We start from the raw sequence: 19,890 nt of genomic DNA on the forward strand, positions 1-19,890 counted from the left end.
GACTTGTTATAGAAACTCCGGCGTACTTTCAAATTTCCTGCGTCGTATCTTTAGGTTTGAATCCTCAAACCAAGATACGACGGCATCTGGGTAAGATCCGACAGGCGTACGGCTTCGTACGCCTTCGGATCTTAGATGCAATACTTCGGCGCCCCGCTGGGTAGAGTTTGCGTCGTTTTCCGCGTCGGGTATGCAAATTAGCGATTTACGACGATCCACGAACGTACGCACGGCCGTCGCATTTTCTAACGTCGTCTGTAGTCTGCTTTTTCCGGCGTATAGTTAAAGCTGGTATTTTGAGGCCTATAGATAGACTTGCCATGTTAAGTATGGCCGTCGTTCCCGCGTCGAAATGTGAATTTTTTTTTTTGCGTAAGTCGTCCGTGAATAGGGATGGACGTAACTCACGTCTAAGTTCAAAAAATGACGTCGTTGCGACGTCATTTCGCGCAAAGCACGGCGGAAAATTTCTGGACGACGCATGCGCAGTTCATTCGGCGCGGGGACGCGCTTCATTTAAATGAAACCCGCCCCCTGATCGCCGATTTGAATTCCGCCGCCAGAAATACACTACGCCTCCGTAACTTACGGCGCGAAATCATTGAGGATTCGAAATTCCGCCAGGTAAGGTACGGCGGCGTAGCGTATCTCTGATACGCTGCGCGGATCCAATTCCCTCTGGATCTGGCCCTAAGTAATTGTATCGGGAATTCCATCTGGAAAGTGTGAAATATTTTATTTTTTCAAGCGTGATTTAGTTACTGTTAAAACTCTTTTATAGCACAAAGCTTTATAGAACGCTAGAACTTCAGTGAACAATAATTTCCTGGGGTCAGCATCCCAATCATTATCATACCAGAAGAAGACATAGAGAAGGGATTTTGTAAGAGCCGTTCCCCCCGGAGAATATTAATACACAATTCCCTGTACACAGGTATACAATCACTGACAAAGCTTTATTCCAAACTTCAACCACGTGACATCCAGATGGTTTTACCCCCTTCCTGACCAGGGCATTCTATTCAGCACTGCGCTACTTTAACTGGTAATTGCACGGTCATGCAACACTGTACCCAAATGACATTTATATCATTTTTGGGTGGTATTTGATCACCACTGGGGTATTCTTATATATATATATCTATGTAGCGCTACCCCCGCAAGAGCCGCTGGTTTGTTTTTGGGATCGGCATATTGAGTTACCTTGATATGGCCCAGGGGTGTAATTGTAGAAACAAACAGTGAGCGAAGGTCCAGACAGTGAATAAAGGGTTTTTCCAATGCTTTATTTTCCAGGCCCAACATCAACATCAATTGGGAAGGACAAAGTTGATGAAGAGAGAGAGAGAGAACTTGCAGTATCAGGCCTGGATATTAAATAGAGCAGTCAGTGCTGCTCTGCGTAGTACCAATTTGTAACTCGTCGCCACTCCAACTCAGTGGGTAAAGTGCCCCCGGACAGACCCTTTTTTACAGGCCTGGCAGCCGAGATGTCACCTAGGATTTCTGGGAGGAACGGGCCTCTCTCACAGACCCGGCTCGGGCCTCTGCCACAGGCCAATTACAATAACTGAGCTAGATAGATAGATGGAGCGAATCCTCCCAGTAGATTTCTGCACTGGTCACCAGATGACAGCAACATACCTGTCAGTACTCTGGTCACCGGATCCCCAATTGGTTTGTTCAGGCTCTGTTGGACGACCTGCCTCCGGGTCCTCCTCAAACCGACTCCCCAATCGAACACACCCAGCCTGGGATCCTTTCAATAGAACCGGGAACCCAGTAAGTCACTGGGGTCCCCTTGTACCTCCGGATGAGGTCCCAAGTAGTCTGCAATTTCGGCAAGGTGGGCCACGCCGGCGGGGTCCATGGATGGGCGCACCCTGAAGGTGGATGCCGCACCTGGAACGGGGACCCCGCGAAGATTTTAGAACACATGACACCTGTCACAGATATACCCCTCTCCAACACGCCCGCGAGGGAAAAAGCTCCTCTAATTGGCTGCTGGAGAAACTTACTCTGCCAGAACCCCTCTGGCGCCAACTGCTGGCCAGGGATGGCACTGCATCCCTGGACCATAGACTGACCCAGTGGACATGTCTGGAATGACAGAAGTCCCAAAATGTAAACAAATTGTGAATCGGAGCAAAGTAACTCTCCCATTCCCCACTAACTTTAGCGTAGTGCCCATGCTCAAAGTAAGGGGGGGTGCTACATCTATATATATATATATATATATATAGATATATATCTAATTATATAGCTATCAATAATATATATATATATATATATATATATATATATAGTCAAAAGTATTGGGACGCCTGCCTTTACACGCACATGAACTTTTATGGCATCCCAGTCTTAGTCCGTAGGATTCAATATTGAGTTGGCCCCCCCTTTACAGCTATAACAGCTTCAACTCTTCTGGGAAGGCCGTCCATAAGGTTTAGGAGTGTATCTATGGGAATGTTTCACCATTCTTCCAGAAGTGCATTTTTGAGGTCAGGCACTGATGTTGAATGAGTGAGAAGGCCTGGCTCGCAGTCTCCGCTCTAATTCATCCCAAAGGTGTTCTATCGGGTTGAACTCAGGACTGACACTGGGATGTCATTAAAGTTCATGTAAAAGCCGATGTTTCAATACTTTTGACAATATAGTATATATATATATATATATATATATATATATATATATATATAATGTTTGTGTGTGTATATATATATAATCAAAAACTTTTTTTAGTTTGATCTAAAATTTTTAAAACAAATATTCTTTCTTTATAAATTCAAACAATTTGGGTCAAAATGTATTCTGCTACATCTCTTTGGTAAAAATAACCAAAATCAGTGTTTATTATTTAGACTGTGTGAAAATTCTAGAGTCCACAATCTATGGTATAAATTAAGGATGTCCCGATACCGAGCATTTCCCGTGCAGCCTTCTCCCCCCGTGCAGCCTTCTCCCCCCGTGCAGCCTTCTCCCCCGTGCAACCTTCTCCCTCCGTGCTGTCTTCTCCCCCGTGCTGTCTTCTCCCCCCCCCCGTGCTGCCTTTCCCCCCCCGTGCTGCCTTCTCCCCCCGTGCTGTCTTCTCCCCCCGTGCAGCCTTTTCCCCCCCGTGCTGCCTTTTCCCCCCGTGCTGTCTTCTCCCCCCGTGCTGCCTTCTCCCCTCGCTTCTCTCCATTCATTTTAGCTGAGGCTGCTGAGAAAGGGATAGAAGAAGGTCCTGGACTGCCGCACTGTCTTTATTATACAAATAAAATCCAAAAACAAACCAAAGCGATGCAGTCAAAATGAAGCGAACAACAGGAAAAAGGTGGCAGTCATGTTTCACATCATGTGATGCTTACTCGTAGCTACGAGTACTGGGGAATCTGTGTCCTTAGTCCCTTTCTATGTCTTAAAGGGGAGATTTCAGAGGTCTGTTAAGACCCCTGATATCTCTCCAAGGACCCCAAACAGGGCTGATTAAAAAAAAAAATTGCAATAAATAAAAAAAAAAAAAAAAAATAGTAAAAAATAAAAACTTTAAAAAAAAAATACTGCCACATGACATTAAAAAAAAGTATCGGTAATCGGTATGGGCGAGTACTTGAAAAAAAGTATCGGTACTTGTACTTTTTCTCAAAAAAGTGGTATCGGGACAACGCTACCTAACAACACGCTTGGAGAAAAGCCGAACGAGAATTTGACCTCTGGGCTGAGCAACAAGAAATGGCTAAAAACTCCTATTCTAATTTACACTTTCATAGGTTTGGTAACAAGGCGGGCAAACTGCTGGCAAAGCTCTGCACGGGACCAAGAAGACCCACCCATATCTCTGCCCTGAAAAATCCAGCTGGCACACTGGTTGCCTCACCTACTGAAATTAGTAGCTTACTAGTAGATTATTATACAACTCTATACTCGGCAGACCCGAATGACCAACTCGCTGCCGATGCCCTCCTGGCTAAGACCCGCCTGCCCAAACTCCAGGAGGATCATTTAGCTGCTCTTAACGCACCCATAACCGTTGAGGATATCCAACAGACGATCAAGTCCTTGACGTCTGCTAAAGCCCCAGGCCCGGACGGCTACACAGCCAAATTTTATAAGCTAGCTAAAGACTTTATTCCTGATACCCTGAAACATGTATATGCAAACATGTGGGATGGGGGCCCTTATCTCCCTACGGGAACGCAGGCACATATTAGACTAATCACCAAAAAAGGTAAGGACCCCTCACTTCCAGGATCGTACCGCCCAATCTCATTAATCAATGTAGATGTAAAAATACTATCCAAGATAATTGCGTCACGCTTAGCCCAACTACTCCCCTTTTATGTTGCACCCGGCACAGTCAGGATTTGTCCAGGGACGCTCAGCCACCCTAAACATACGCAAGGTTCTAAGGGCGTTAGAATATGCTAGAATGAACCCAGACCAAGACGTTGTCATATTGTCACTTGATGCCGAGAAGGCTTTTGACAATATCAGTTGGTCCTGGCTGTTCAGGGTGATGGCGGATTTTGTTTTTTCGGGCCCAATTGTGCATTTTTTACGGCGAATGTATGAATCCCCAACTGCGCGTCTGGTCACCCCCGACTTTATCTCTGATATGATCCCCCTGACGAAAGGAACGAGACGGATGCCACCTTTCCCCCTCTACTTTTCAATATCGCTATCGAGACTTTATCCAGATTACTCAATTCACCTGACGGGGTCAGTGGCATCACAATAGGTACCCAAACTCTCCGTTCCACCCTATTTGCGGACAACATATTGTTATTCTCCAGACTTTGACAGGCTCCGACAACTTTTTCATACTTTCCGATCCTGTTCAGGCTTTCGAATTAACTTCGACAAAAGCGAAATTCTATCGCTTCATCCCAGGATGGCTGCCAAATGGCGACACCAATCTCCCTTCTCCATAGCGGCACAACACTCATGCAACAAGAGGATCTGCAAACACTCATGCAACCATTCCGCTATACAGTTCGGTATCTCAAACGGAACCTTGCAAACTCCCTAGGCAACATCAAAGTATCCAATCTGTCTGACCCCTCTGCGTTTCTGCCACCCTGAACCATGAAACCGTATACTAGTTGCCCCTTGACGCTCGTGATTCTTTCATACCTTTATCTGTAAACTTCACCCATCGCCACTTCTGCAGCGCGTTTAATCTCCGAGGTTACTGTTTGTTTATTTATTTTAGTTCTTTATTGCATTTCTAATATTTCAAATGTTGCTTCCGCTCCTACAGGCACTAGGCTTTGTACTGTCACATCCTCCAGGTACTGTAACATTGTTATACAGATAATCACTGTGCTATTGGTTTGATTGTGTTTTTTTTCTCTCCTCTCCCCTTTTTTTTTATTATTTTTTTTTTTCTATGTACACGACTGTATATGAATCGAACTTACTTTACTTTACTCAAATGTACTGTAAAAATTCTAATAAATAAATAAAAAAAAGGCATACTTTGATCTCAATGTTTAGAAGCAGGAAAAAAAAACTTTTGGTTTGCATTTCTGATTGGAGCCTTCTGGCCGAAAAAAGGCAAAACTCTCCTAAACTTTTTTAAGCCCAGTGTGCATGGAGCCTCAAAGTTGGGACATTTGATTTTCTTTACTTCTGTGAAAAAAAACTCTCCTGACAGCACTTTGATCTCTGTGTCCAATATCACTTATCCTGCCCATCCTCATCCTATGTGGAAGGAAGTGACCACTCCCGACTGGATTGTTCCCCGGTGTCAGAGACTTTCAGTTTCCTTTCTCTCTTCTGCTGTCAGCGATGGCGTCTGGTAATCTGAGAGCTGAGCTGGAATGTTCCGTCTGTCTGAACATTTATACAGATCCTGTAAACCTGAGATGTGGTCACAACTTCTGCCGGGTCTGTATTAATCGTGTGCTGGATACACAGGAGGGGTCTGGAGGATATTCCTGTCCAGAATGTAGAGAGAAGTTTCCGGATCGTCCTGCACTGCAGAGGAACATAACACTACGTAACATAGTGGAGAATTTCCTGTCTGCTCAGCCTGATCAGGAGTCCGGGGTCTTCTGTACTCACTGTGTGGACTATCCTGTACCTGCTGTTAGATCCTGTCTGCTCTGTGAGGTTTCTCTGTGTGATAAACACCTGAGAGTCCACAAAAAGTCCCCAGAACACATCTTATGTGACCCCACCTTGTCCATGGAGCGCAGGAAATGCTCCGTTCATAAGAGGATCCTGGAGTATTACTGAACTGAGGATGATACCTCTATCTGTGTGTTTTGTGTGATTGGAGGACATAAAGGACATGAGATGGAGTCACTGGATGAGGTTTCTGAGAAGAAGAAGGAGACACTGAGGAACGTTCTGCAGGAACTTCTGACAAAGAGAGAGGAGACGGAGGAAAGAGTCCAGAGTCTGCAGGAACACATGAGGAAAGTAGAAGAAGAAGCAGCTGGTGACACCGAGAGAGTCACTGTCCTGTTTAGAGATCTCAGGAGACGTCTGGAAGATCTGGAGAAGAGAGTCCTGAGGGAAATCTCCGGGAGGGCAGAGCGGATCTCCATCTTCATCCGGGATCTGGAAATAAAGAAGGAGGAGCTGTCCAGGAAGATGCGTCATATTGAGGAGCTGTGTAACATGACGGATCCACTGACTGTCTTACAGGAATCAGACACAGGTGACTTGTGTGATACTGAGGATGGAGATAATGAGGACAGAGAGAGACATGAGAAGCTCCTCCATGATGGAGGGGGTCTGGATGTGGCTGGGATATCACACACATTACACACATTATCTGATATAATAACAGAGGTAAATGTAGACTTCTATATACAGGGAGCTGCAGACATATTACTGGATGTAAACACAGCTAATAATAATCTCCATATATCAGATGACAGGAAAACTGGATCCTGGTCATATAGAAACCAGAATCGTCCAGAAACTCCAGAGAGATTTGAGCGTTATTATCAGGTGTTGAGCAGTCAGAGTTTCTCCTCAGGGAGACATTACTGGGAAGTGGATGTCGGGGGAACAGATGGATGGATAGTCGGGATGTGTTATCCCAGTATAGACAGGAGAGGAAGGCAGTCAGGGATTGGAAATAATAACAAGTCCTGGGGTTTGTACAAGAATGGTGATCAGTGTTCAGTGATACATGACAGTAAATGGATCCCCTTACCCACAAAACTCTCCAGTAACAGAGTCAGGATAGATCTGGATTATGAGGTCGGGCGGATCTCCTTTTATGATCTGTGTGACCCAATCCGACACCTCCACACCTTCACCACCACCTTCACTGAGCCCCTCCATGCTGGGATATGGGTAGCGAGAGGATGTATAAAGATGTGTGGGGGGAATCGGGAGATGTGAATACTCAACCCAGAGACTGGTGACATCACACAAAGAAAGGGTGGGATTGGTGGGATATTTGGTAGGTGGCCTGCAGATATCCCAGCCACGTTGTCTTGGAGCAAAAGTTTGATTCTCAAATTTGTACTATTTTATTTATTTATTTATTTAAAATGCTTATTGGGAGCGCAGTCATTACCCGAAGGCCTCGATGCGCTCATAGAACCAACATATAAAAATACAAAACACATCTCTCATTAATATAAGATAACAATATAAAATCACATAATAACATTTGAAAGACCTAAAATACTAATACTAGTACTAATATCTTACCCTAATTAGGGCCATACACTTGAAAAAATAGAAAAGTTTTTAAAAACGTCTTAAATTTTAATAGATCCTTCTCACGTCTTATGTATAGAGGTAGAGAGTTCCAAAATATTGAACCCTGCGCATCCAGCGTCCTCCCTCCACATTTAGTTCTTCTAAATTTAGGCACAGTCAGATTGGCCTGATCAGCAGATCTCAGTGATCTGTTGGGAACGTAACAGGTAAATTTTTCTTGCAGATACCCTGGGCCTATCTTATGGATAGCTTTATGGACGATACAACCCACTTTGAACAAGACCCGCTCAGCAACCGGTAGCCAATGCAGGGCTTTCAGAGAAGGTGTAATATGGTCCCGATGACCCACACCCATTAATAACCTGGCTGCGGCATTTTGGATCAGTTGAAGCTTATGCAGGAGGGTTTATGACTTAGATCCACCATATCACAGCCATCCTTACGGAGTGGACCATCACAGTCACTCTCATTCACATTACAGTCCCTCCTTTACATCAGGGTCCTCAGTCCCCCATCACATTACAGGCCCTCATATTTATTAGTGTCCACAGTCCCCCAATCCCATCACAGTCCGCCCCTTTACATCAGTGCCCTCAGTCTCCCATCACATTACAGTCCCTCCTATTCATCAGTGTCCACAGTCCCTTCTTCACATAACTGCCACCCCCCACCTTACACCACAGTCCACTCACATCACAGTTCCCCCTTCACACATTACAGTCTCCCCAATACCACTCAGTTCCCCTTCACATTACAGGCCCCTCCTACATCACATTTTTCCCTTCGCCTCACAGCCCTCCTTTCATATCAGTGTCCTCAACCCACTTTGTAGTGAGATGGGACGGTGAAGAATTGTATAGAGTGCCGGACCTGACACAGAGCGCAGAGTGTAACCCGACTTATTGTCTGTGTCACAGCTTTGATGTCATAGTAGGGGAATGTTAATAAAGGGGAAGGCCTCGATGGAAGAAGAGTTTAGAAATTCAGATAGGGGGGCAAATGGGGTACCATCATCCTGTTAAATCGAAAGAATGGGAGCGGAGGAAGTTCCCCAAAACAGTCTCCAATAAAGAAATGGAAATGGACCATCTCAGTACCAGGAAAATAATATACAGTATATTTTGTATAAAAATTATAATTTTATTATATACATAGATAACAAGTACATAGATTGTAATTTTTTGTGTTCTATACTTGATCTATGTACTTTTTATCGGTGTATTGTGACAGCAGGCCGGTAAAATTACCTGGTTGCATCCAGGATGGTAGATATGTGTGTCCTAGATTCAGGCTTCATGCGGATTTATTCCCCTAGGGCAGTGTTTCTCAATTCCAGTCCTCAGGCCCCCCCAACAGGTCAGGTTTTCAGGATGTCCATTATTTTGCACAGGTGATTTGATCAGTTTCACTGCCTTAGTAATCACCACAGCCTTTTCATCTGAGGGAAATCCTGAAAACCTGACCTGTTGGGGGGGCCTGAGGACTGGAATTGAGAAACACTGCCCTAGGGGGAAGTGTTCAGTCCTTCAGTAGTGAGATAATGAGCCCAGCTGAAGCAAGTTGGCTCATTAGGGCCTCTACAAAAGTTCCCAGCATGCTTAGGGAGTTGCCCCATCCTGGAACCAGTTACATAATAAGTGAGGTTGAAAAAAGACACAAATACATCAAGTCCAACCTATGTGTGTGATTATATGTCAGTATTAAATTGTATATCCCTGTATGTTGTGGTCATTCAGGTGCTTATCTAATATTTTTTTGAAACTATCAATGCCCCCCGCTGAGACCACCGCCTGTGGAAGGGAATTCCACATCCTTGCCGCTCTTACAGTAAAGCACCCTCTACATGGTTTAAGGTTAAACCTCTTTTCTTCTAATTTTAGTGAATGGCCAAATGCCCTTTTTAAACTCCCTTCTGCAAATTTTTTTTAGCCCTATTGTAGGGTCACCAGTACGGTATTTGTAAATTGAAATCATATCTCCTCTCAAGCATCTCTTCTCCAGAGAGAATAAGTTCAGTGCTCGCAACCTTTCCTCATAACTAACATCCTCCAGACCATTTATTAGCTTTGTTGCCCTACTTTGTACTCTCTCCATTTACAGCACATCCTTCCGGAGGACTGGTACCCAGAACGGGACAGCATACTCCAGGTGCGGCCAGACCAGAGTCTTGTAGAGCGGAAGAATTATCGTTTTATCTCTGGAGTTAATCCCCTTTTTAATGCCAATATTCTGTTTGCTTTGTTAGGCTCAGCAATGCCAAACTGCTGCTATCATCTACTAGGATCCCCAGGTCCTTTTCCATCCTACATTCCCCCAGAGGTTCTCCCCCCAGTGAGTAGACTGCATTCATATTTTTGCCACCCAAATGCATTATTTTACAGTTTTGTGTAGAACGGGGAGCTTGATACCTGTCCTGTGCGGTGAGACAAAGCCTGTGTGGCGGCACCTAGTTGACTGATAGGGAACCTGCATGTGTAGTAAGTGGCCAAGTTGGCAAGGATTTATTTTCATGTTTCTTTTTGTTTTGCTGTTATTTGTCCATTGTATACAGTGTAAATAAACCGCACCTTTTTGTTTTTTCACCTGCTGTTTGCTGTGACTAGTTTTCTTCCAGGGGGTCACACACACACACCCACTGCCGTGCTAACCCCCTTACAGTTTGTCAGGGAATAAATAGGAACCAGCCTTGCCAGTTTCGCCACTTTCCTGCGCGCATGTGCACGCAACGGTGCATGTGCATGCGCACTGGTGCGCGCATAACGTGAGTTCCCTTGCCGGCCTATAAAAGGCTGTTCACCTCCATTTTTAGTTGCTGGATTATCTCTCAGCTTCCTGTGTACCTTGCCTCTGTATCCTGTTGCCTTGTGATTACCCGTTGTGACCCAGATTGACCTTGACCTGCTCTGATCTTCTCCTGCACCTGATCCCCAGCTTGCTTAAAAGGCTTTGCTATCTGCCTTCTGTGTTTGACCCCCGGCTTACTTAAAGGACTTTACTATCAGTCTCCTGTGTTTGACCCCCCGGCTTGTGTAAGGACTCCTCCATCCATCAACCCCGTTGGGTTAGAATCTCAGCCGGGCCTGAAACACTTCCCGGTGTCAAGCCTACATCTGCACAGTTACCAGCTCCTTTTCTTTGAGTACACCACGGGACACAGAGCCTCTAATCATTACATAGTGGGTTGTATGGTCACCAGAGGTGATTGGACTCTGACACATCCTATGAGAACAAGTTTCCCTCCATATAACCCCTCCCATACAGGACGTACCTCAGTTTTTGTAGCAAAGCAGTAAGTATCCCATAGAAGGGGGGACCTCTGTGTGCCGTGGTGTACTCAAAGAAAAGGATTTTACAGGTAAGCTTTTATTTAAAAACCCTACTTTCTTTATCGTACACCTCGGGATACAGAGCCTCTAATCATTACATAGTGGGACGTCCCAGAGCAATGTTCAATATGAAGGGTGGAAGACACAGATCCATCAGGCCGCCAACTGACAAGAAGCCCTAGACCGCTGCCTGCAGCACACTTCGCCATGTCCTCTTACATCTACTTGATAGAATTTGGTAAATGTATGGACTGAAGAACAAGTTGCAGCTTTACAGATCTGAGCCATAGAAGCCTGGTGATGCACTGCCCACGAAGCACTAATCGCTCTGGTCGAGTGCACCTTAACAGGAAAGGGAGGAACCTTCTTCTTTAAATCAAGCTTGAATAATCACTGGACGAATCCACCTGGCAATGATGGATTTTGATACCAGTTGGGACCATCTGGCACAATGAACAAAACATCTGTTTTACGTATCTGAGCCGTAGCTTGCAGATAAACTTTTACTGCTCTCACTACATCTAGAGAGTGCAATAACTTTTCCTCCGCTGTCTGCGGTTGAGGAAAAAAGAAAGGTAAAACAATGTCTTGATTTTAATGAAACACCAATGCCACCTTTGGAAGAAAGGTAGGGTGAGGGCGTAGTACAATTTTGTCTTTGTGACAAATTAAATAAAGGTTCTTTAGAAGAAAGAGCTGCTAACGCCGATACCCTTCTGGCAGAAGAGATAGCAATCAGAAAAGCCAATTTCTTGCTCAAGAGAATCAAAGGAATCTGATGAATAGGTTCAAAAGGGTGCTCTTGCAGAATTGATAATACTAGGTTCAAATCCCAAGGAGACAAGGGCGACTTGACTGGCGGGTTTATCCGCAGTACTCCCTGAATGACTCTGCCAGACCTGTGTCTCCTGTTCTCCAAACGCTCCCGCAGCCGGCAGACTCACCATAACCAGCCCTTAACCCCCAAATCACGAGGCAAATCACACAGGTGTTGAGGGTTAAACATGCAGAGCATAAACCAGTTTATTAAGTACAAAACCTACACTTTTAAACACAGTTAGGGACACTCCCCTTAGCCTTGTCATAGAGGGGGTAGGGGACAAGGAAGAACCAATGGAAACTCAACACTTGTATATTCAAACAACTACAGTTGAAACACACCAAGGTATTATGATAAGCTGGCAGCCCCTCCTTACACATCCCCTGCTGGGATGTGTCTCCACACCTTTTGTCTATGTGCCAGGACCTAACATAATTAAACGCAATAACAAGAGGGGGTGGGTGGGGAGAAGGATGCAGCTTACATAGAGACCTCATTACATTATCCCAATGCCATTTTGTCCCCAAGTCTTGTTATCTGCTGGGCCATAGTCTGTGGGTAGGAGGCCAGTCCACAGCCCCCTCCAAAACACACAGTGACAGTGTGTCACATAGAGATATTACAGCAATTGCCTTCTGCTCTGCTTTTTTGTGTGGATTCCCTAGAACATGCCATGTGACAATTTCCAGAATGGCCCTAATCTTCATTGGCATGCGCAGAATCTTGTGACTAATAGCCTGGACAGCTGAAGCTGCTTGTAAAAAATGGCTTACATGTATGCCCTTTCAAAAAAAAAAATGGCTTACATGTATGCCCTTTCAAGGAAGATGTCTATTTGAACAGGCACATGACCAAATAATAAAGGGTGTCACAGGAGGGAAATCCACTTCTCAGGAGCCTCTACCTCCACAAAATGCATGGCGCCTAAGTGCTCTTCCTATTCTCCAACTTCAAAAGTTCAGCCTTTTTTTGACACAAGAATTGGCCCACAAAGCCCATCTAGTCTTCACCAAGCCCTCTTCCCATGAAAGGGGCACCCTAAGAGTGGAGGGACATCTGTTACAGTTTGTCCCCCCTCTGGGTCACAGATGTCCCAGACCTATGGGTTCATCAGTGGTTTCAGGAAGTATAAAAAAGTTCAAACTCTAACCCCTCTCCGCTTCTTTCTTTCATATCAACCAAAGACTGTTCAAGGAAAGTCAGATTTTCAAAATGCCCTAAATCATCTTGTGTCCCAGGGATTGTGACAGTACCTCCACAAGACAGGTTCAAAGGATTTTATTCAAACCTATTCATGGTACTAAAGCCCAACTGTGGTATTTGTCCTATTCAGTACTTAAAATCCCCCCAAATTTTTGTTTTAACACACAAGGTCGGTAATTGCCTATCTGAGACAAAGGGCTTACACGACATCTGTAGACCTCCATGATGATTATCTGTACGTTTCCATTTATGCACCTGATCAGCGCTTTCTGTGCTTCACAGGGACAGAAAAACATTTCCAGTTTGTTTCACTGCCTTTTGGTCTATCCTCTGCCTCTGCCAAAGTCCCAAAGTATTCACAAAGGTCCTAGCACCTATTCCTGTACTACTCTGGCCATTCAGATCACAGGCTATATAGACGAACTTCTCCTGAAGGTTTTTTTCTATATGAGACATTTTTTTCTCTTAGTGCCCACACTCGAGCATTGAAGTCAAGGAGACATCTCAGGCCTCGTACACACGGCCGAGTTTCTCGGCAAAAACCAGCAAGAAGCTTGCTGTTTTTTTTTTTTTTGCTGAGGAAACCGGTCGCGTGTACACTTTTCAACAAGGAAAATGGGAAAATTTGGCTCGCCGAGATCCTCGGCGGCTTCACAAGGAACTCGACGAGCAAAAGGTCCTAGCACCTATTCCTGTACTACTCTGGCCATTCAGATCACAGGCTATATAGACGAACTTCTCCTGAAGGTTTTTTTCTATATGAGACATTTTTTTCTCTTAGTGCCCACACTCGAGCATTGAAGTCAAGGAGACATCTCAGGCCTCGTACACACGGCCGAGTTTCTCGGCAAAAACCAGCAAGAAGCTTGCTGTTTTTTTTTTTTTTGCTGAGGAAACCGGTCGCGTGTACACTTTTCAACAAGGAAAATGGGAAAATTTGGCTCGCCGAGATCCTCGGCGGCTTCACAAGGAACTCGACGAGCAAAACGATGTGTTTCGCCCGTCCAGTTCCTCGGACGTGTGCACGAGGCTTCACAATGAGATTTCTCATGAGAGTTCTAGGCCAAGCAAGGAATTCTGTAACTTGTTGAATCTCCAGACCAGCTCTAACAATAGGGAAGTCTTTTCTTCCTTATCACTGGAAACTGATAACACACATGCCGGTCTTTCTGGCTGGGAAGGAGTGTTCCAGTCCCTCATGATCCAGGGAACATGATCACCTGTGGAAGCCAAGCTCCCTATCAACATCTAAGAGCTCAGAGCAATATGAATGGCTCTGCAACACTGGACTCTCTTCTGTGAGACTACCCAATCAAGGTGCAGTCAAATAATGCCATAGCTGTGGCTCACATCAACCATTAAGAGGGCACCAGAAGTCATGCAACCTTGAAGCAAGCAGGCCAGATAATCTCCTTGACGAAAACTCACTGTCCTGTGGTCCACATCCCAGGAGTGCACAACTGGAAAGCAGACAACCTCAGCCACCACTGCCTGGATCAATGGGAATGGCCACTTCAGCAAAACATCTTCAATCAGGCATGTCAGAAATTACATGTAGTAGCCTGCTACTTTTTAGCCGGCGCTGCTTTAAATTTAGAGGGTAGTCTGAGAGTTAGTTGACTCAGATTTTTCCAAATGTTGGGCCTCTGTTCCAGCCATGGCTGTACTGTGAGTGACCACTATTGTTGTCTGGGGTGCCGTTACCACCCCAGGCCAAGGGTGGCAGCAGTCAGGTCAAGGTGTTTTGGGTGTTCCCCTTCGGCAGCCAATCAGTGGGGATTGATCGTCCCGCTGTGCATGCTGTGGAGGAGTATTTAAGGGACAGATGCCATTGGACTGGAGTCGTCGATCGCTGGTCTGTCGTCCCACCCCCCCCCGTGAGTGGCCCTCATGGCCGGGGGTGCGTGTTCATGTGTTCCTGGCTCGAGGACCAGGTTGGTCCGGGGTTGTGGTCTACTAAGTAGGCACAGTAGTCAGACTGGGCATACGTTTGTAGAGTGGTCCTGTGCTGTCCGTCCTGGAGGGAAGAAGCCACTCGATAAAGAACCTATCTCGGAGAGCACCGAGCATGAGGCTGGTATCTCAGGAGAGGCCTTGAACTTCATTGAAGGACGCACCATTACTGAAAGGCTGAATGATGGTCGCCTGTCAGTTCTAAGTTTGCAAGAAGTTAATCGGGAGAGAGCCAGGGGCTGAATCCTGTGTTGAGAGGATTTTGGACCGAACATACCTCCATCTATGGGAAAATCTGTGGCAGAGACTTTACCAATTTCCATGCGCCATCCCGGCTGCTAGGCTAGTGAGAGAGGCCTATCCGAATGCTGTGTTGCTGGAAGCAGGAGTGTTTCTGGACAGAAGTTGTGCAAATAAACCAAAGAAAGTCTAAAGTGTGGACATTGAACTTTTTCTCAACTCTCATCTGATACCCTAGACGGCGAGGAAATAGAGGTAACATGCTACCCAAAACAAACCAGCAGCTCCTTCCAACGGCGGATCCAGGGGGGGGGCAACATGGCAATTGCTCCCCCCCGAGGCAATCATGTCACATTGGCTTTTAAACTGCTTTGCGGTGCCTGCAGCTCCCGCTGCCGAGTCTCTAACTCTCTCTCCCTCTCTCATCACCAGGGCTGGTAGGCTGCTTTGAGCTGTAGCTGACTGCAGCACTCCCCTCTCTCCTGCGTGTATGACATCGGGCATCTCTCGCTGTGTGTGAGAGCTGGGTCTGTGTTCGGCTGTGCTGCCTGTGCTAGACCTGCTCGTGTGATAGTAGATGGAGATGGAACACTGATTGAATCAGTGTTTTGTCTATCACACAAGCCCGTCTAGGGTGGGACTTTGCTAGAGCCGAACACAGACCTACAGCTCCTGTTTGTTCCATGACACACGTCGGGAGAGGAGATACCTGCTGTGTGTGATCGAGGCAATGCCATGGTGAGTGCCATGCACAGTGTGGCTGCATTAATAGACAAAAGTGGGGCTGTATTCATATACAAAGTGGGACTGCATGTATATACAAAAGTGGGACTGCATTCATATACAAAAGTGGGGCTGCATTCATATACAAAAGTGGGACTGCATTCATAGACACAAGTGGGGCTGCATTCATAGACAAAAGTGGGGCTGCATTCATAGACAAAAGTGGGGCTGCATTCATTGACACAAGTGGGGCTGCATTGATATACAAAAGTGGGTCTGCATTGATATACAAAAGTGGGTCTGCATTGATATACAAAAGTGGGTCTGCATTGATATACAAAAGTGGGTCTGCATTGATATACAAAAGTGGGACTGCATTAATATACAAAAGTGGGTCTGCATTGATATACAAAAGTGGGACTGCATTAATATACAAAAGTGGGACTGAATTTATACACAAACGTGGGGCTGCGTTCATATGCACAGTGAGGCTGCAATGGTGGGCACTGATGAGGCTGCATTGATCTCTTGTACCATGTGTTCAGTCTCTGACCATCCCTTGTACCATGCCTGCAGTCTCTGACCATCTCTTATACCACGTCTGCAGTCTCTGACCATCCCTTGTACCATGCCTGCAGTCTCTGACCATCTCTTATACCACGTCTGCAGTCTCTGACCATCCCTTGTACCATGCCTGCAGTCTCTGACCATCTCTTATACCACGTCTGCAGTCTCTGACCATCCCTTGTACCACGTCTGCAGTCTCTGACCATCCCTTGTACCACGTCTGCAGTCTCTGACCATCCCTTGTACCACGTCTGCAGTCTCTGACCATCCCTTGTACCACGTCTGCAGTCTCTGACCATCTCCTATACCACTTCTGCAGTCTCTGACCATCCCTTGTAACATGCCTGCAGTCTCTGACCATCCCTTGTACCACGTCTGCAGTCTCTGACCATTTCTTGTACCACGTCTGCAGTCTCTGACCATCCCTTGTACCACGTCTGCAGTCTCTGACCATCCCTTGTACCACGTCTGCAGTCTCTGACCATCTCTTGTACCATGTCTGCAGTCTCTGACCATCCCTTGTACCATGCCTGCAGTCTCTGACCATCTCTTGTACCACGTCTGCATTCTCTGACCATCTCTTGTACCATGTCTGCAGTCTCTGACCATCTCTTGTACTTTGTCTGCAGTCTCTGACCATCTCTTGTACCATGTCTGCAGTCCCTGACAATCGTCTACAAACTATGGGATAGATTTATGGCATTTATATTTAAATATTTTTTACTAGTAATGTTGGCAATCATTGATTTTTTAGCAGTACTGCAACATTGCAGCGGACACATCGGACACCTAATTGAGTTCTGTAAGCAACACCTTATTTTCTGGCAGTGCCCCTCCCGAGACTAGACTCTGGATCCGCCCTTGCGGGGGTAGTGCTACATACATATCCGGATGTAGAAATCATAGCCTCCAGATTTAAAAAAAAATGCCTCTGTTTTGTAGCCAGGATCCTCTAGTGTTGGCCTTGGATACCTTGATATGTATCTTGTCCTGGTTCAGCCTAATCTACGCCTTCCATCCAGTGCAACGTCTGCCTTTTTGTGTTGAAAAAGATAGAGCAGAGAGGAAACTGGTGATTCTCTGCACAAAATCTGCCCCCAGAAAAACCTAATACACAGACAATTCTAAAAAATGAAAATCTGCTATCTCAGGGTCTCTGTGACATCCTGATATCAGTCTTTGGCTTTAACAGCATGGTTGATAGCTTCCTGTATAGTAACTGTACTGTGTAAAAAAAACCATCATAAATCTCTGCATGGCAGGGTGTTGGCACAAGAATTAAGGAATATTTTGTGGTACAAAGTGTATTGTGTAAGTAGGCTCAGACTCTGTATAACCACACCCCTTTTTAGCGTGATGCAGCCACGCTCACCTTTCACCTCAGCGCACGGCACTTCTTCTCTACACTCGTCCTTTGCACTTTCATTTTCTCCTAGTCGGGAGGTATGATTATCTTTTCTACCGAGAAAAACGAAATTTCTGTGCTCTGATCTCCATATTACTGATCTGGCCTCGACTTGTTGATTGCGACTCCTCCCATTTTCCTCAGTGTTGGAGAATTTCACAATAATTTCTCTCCTCTGCTGAGTACGATGGCGTCTGTCGAACTGAAATGTTCCATCTGTCTGAACAATGATAGATATCCTGTACAGCTGAGATGTGGACACTGTCTGAACCTCTGCCAGGTCTGTATTGATCGTGTGCTGGATACACAGGAGGGGTCTGGAGGATATTCCTGTTCTGAATGCCGAGAGAAGTTTCAGGATAAGCCTGCATTGCAGAGGAACATGAAATATAACACAGTGGAGAATTTCCAGTCTGCTCAGTCAGATCAAGAGGAGTCTGAGGTCTTTTGTTCTCACTGTGTGGACTCTCCTGTACCTGCTGTTAGATCCTGTCTGCTCTGTGAGGTTTCTCTGTGTGATAAACACCTGAGAGTCCACAAAAAGTCCCCAGAACACATCTTATGTGACCCCACCTTGTCCATGGAGAGCAGGAAATGCTCCGTCCATAAGAAGATCCTGGAGTTTTACTGCACTGAGGATGATACCTGTATCTGTGTGTCCTGCTGTCTGATTGGAAGACACACGGGACATACGATGGAGTCACTGGATGAGGCTTCTGAGAAGAAGAAGGAGACACTGAGGAACGTTCTGCAGAAACTTCTGACAAAGAGAGAGGAGACGGAGGAAAGAGTCCAGAGTCTTCAGGAACACAGGAGGAAAGTAGAAGAAGAAGCAGCTGGTGACACCGAGAGAGTCACTGTCCTGTTTAGAGATCTCAGGAGACGTCTGAAAGATGAGGAGAATAGAGTCCTGAGGGAAATCTCCGGGAGGGCAGAGCGGATCTCCATCTCCATCCGGGATCTGGAAATAAAGAAGGAGGAGCTGTCCAGGAAGATGCGTCACATTGAGGAGCTGTGTAAGATGACGGATCCACTGACTGTCTTACAGGAATCAGACACAGGTGACTTGTGTGATACTGAGGATGGAGATAATGAGGACAGAGAGAGACGTGAGAAGCTCCTCCATGATGGAGGGGGTCTGGATGTGGCGGAGGTCTTAGACACAGGTTTATCTGATATAACAACAGAGGTAAATGTATTCTTCCCTATACAGGGAGCTGCAGACATATTACTGGATGTAAACACAGCTCATAATTCTCTACAGATATCAGATGACAGGAAAACTGTATCCAAGTCAGATATAGACCAGAATCATTCAGAAACACCAGAGAGATTTCAAGATTGTGCTCAGGTGTTGAGCAGTCAGAGTTTCTCCTCAGGGAGACATTACTGGGAAGTGGATTTTGGGGGATCACATAGATGGAGAGTTGGGATGTGTTACCCCAGTATAGATAGGAGAGGAAAACAGTCAGGGATTGGATGTAATAACAAGTCCTGGTGTTTGTACAGGGATGGTGGTCTGCGTAGGATGGTACATAACAGTAAAAAGATCCCCTTGTCCACTAATATCTCCAGTAACAGAGTCAGGATAGATCTGGATTATGAGTGTTATAGAAATGTTGAATTTCATATTTGTACCAGGGGAACCATTGGGAAAAATATTAATGTATAAGACAGAGCCACTACTGTACATGCATTTGCTGTCTTGAGAACCAGTTACCGGTGTCAGGTTTTAATTCAATTAGTCACATTGTCCTATTGTTCTGAAGGGAGGCCAGAAACTGCAGGGGCCCTTAGCATACTGGTATGACTACTCTGTCCAAGAATAGCTGCATACCATTTTTATTTACAGCACAATATATTGTCTGATAAGAAGTATCTCCTCATTTGAATTACAAGAATTTCCGGTCATCTCCTGTTTTAGGACCAAATTTAGGACTGTGTTAATCAGATAATAATACCAGGTGTGGGTGTGTATATTA

General features: G+C 45.5%; 1 protein-coding gene across 1 annotated transcript; it reads left to right on the forward strand.

Moving 5' to 3' along the window:
* The first annotated feature begins 5,738 nt into the window (after positions 1 to 5,738).
* LOC120941217 (E3 ubiquitin/ISG15 ligase TRIM25-like) lies at positions 5,739 to 19,580 on the forward strand. Its single transcript, XM_040354520.1, has 3 exons — positions 5,739 to 5,871; positions 18,189 to 18,938; positions 19,122 to 19,580. The coding sequence occupies exons 1-3, from the start codon at positions 5,773 to 5,775 to the stop codon at positions 19,578 to 19,580; spliced, it is 1,308 nt and encodes a 435-aa protein (XP_040210454.1). The 5' UTR covers positions 5,739 to 5,772.
* The last annotated feature ends 310 nt before the right edge of the window (positions 19,581 to 19,890 follow it).

Source organism: Rana temporaria, chromosome 5 (genome assembly GCF_905171775.1).
Source record: "Rana temporaria chromosome 5, aRanTem1.1, whole genome shotgun sequence".
Lineage (NCBI taxonomy): Eukaryota > Metazoa > Chordata > Amphibia > Anura > Ranidae > Rana > Rana temporaria.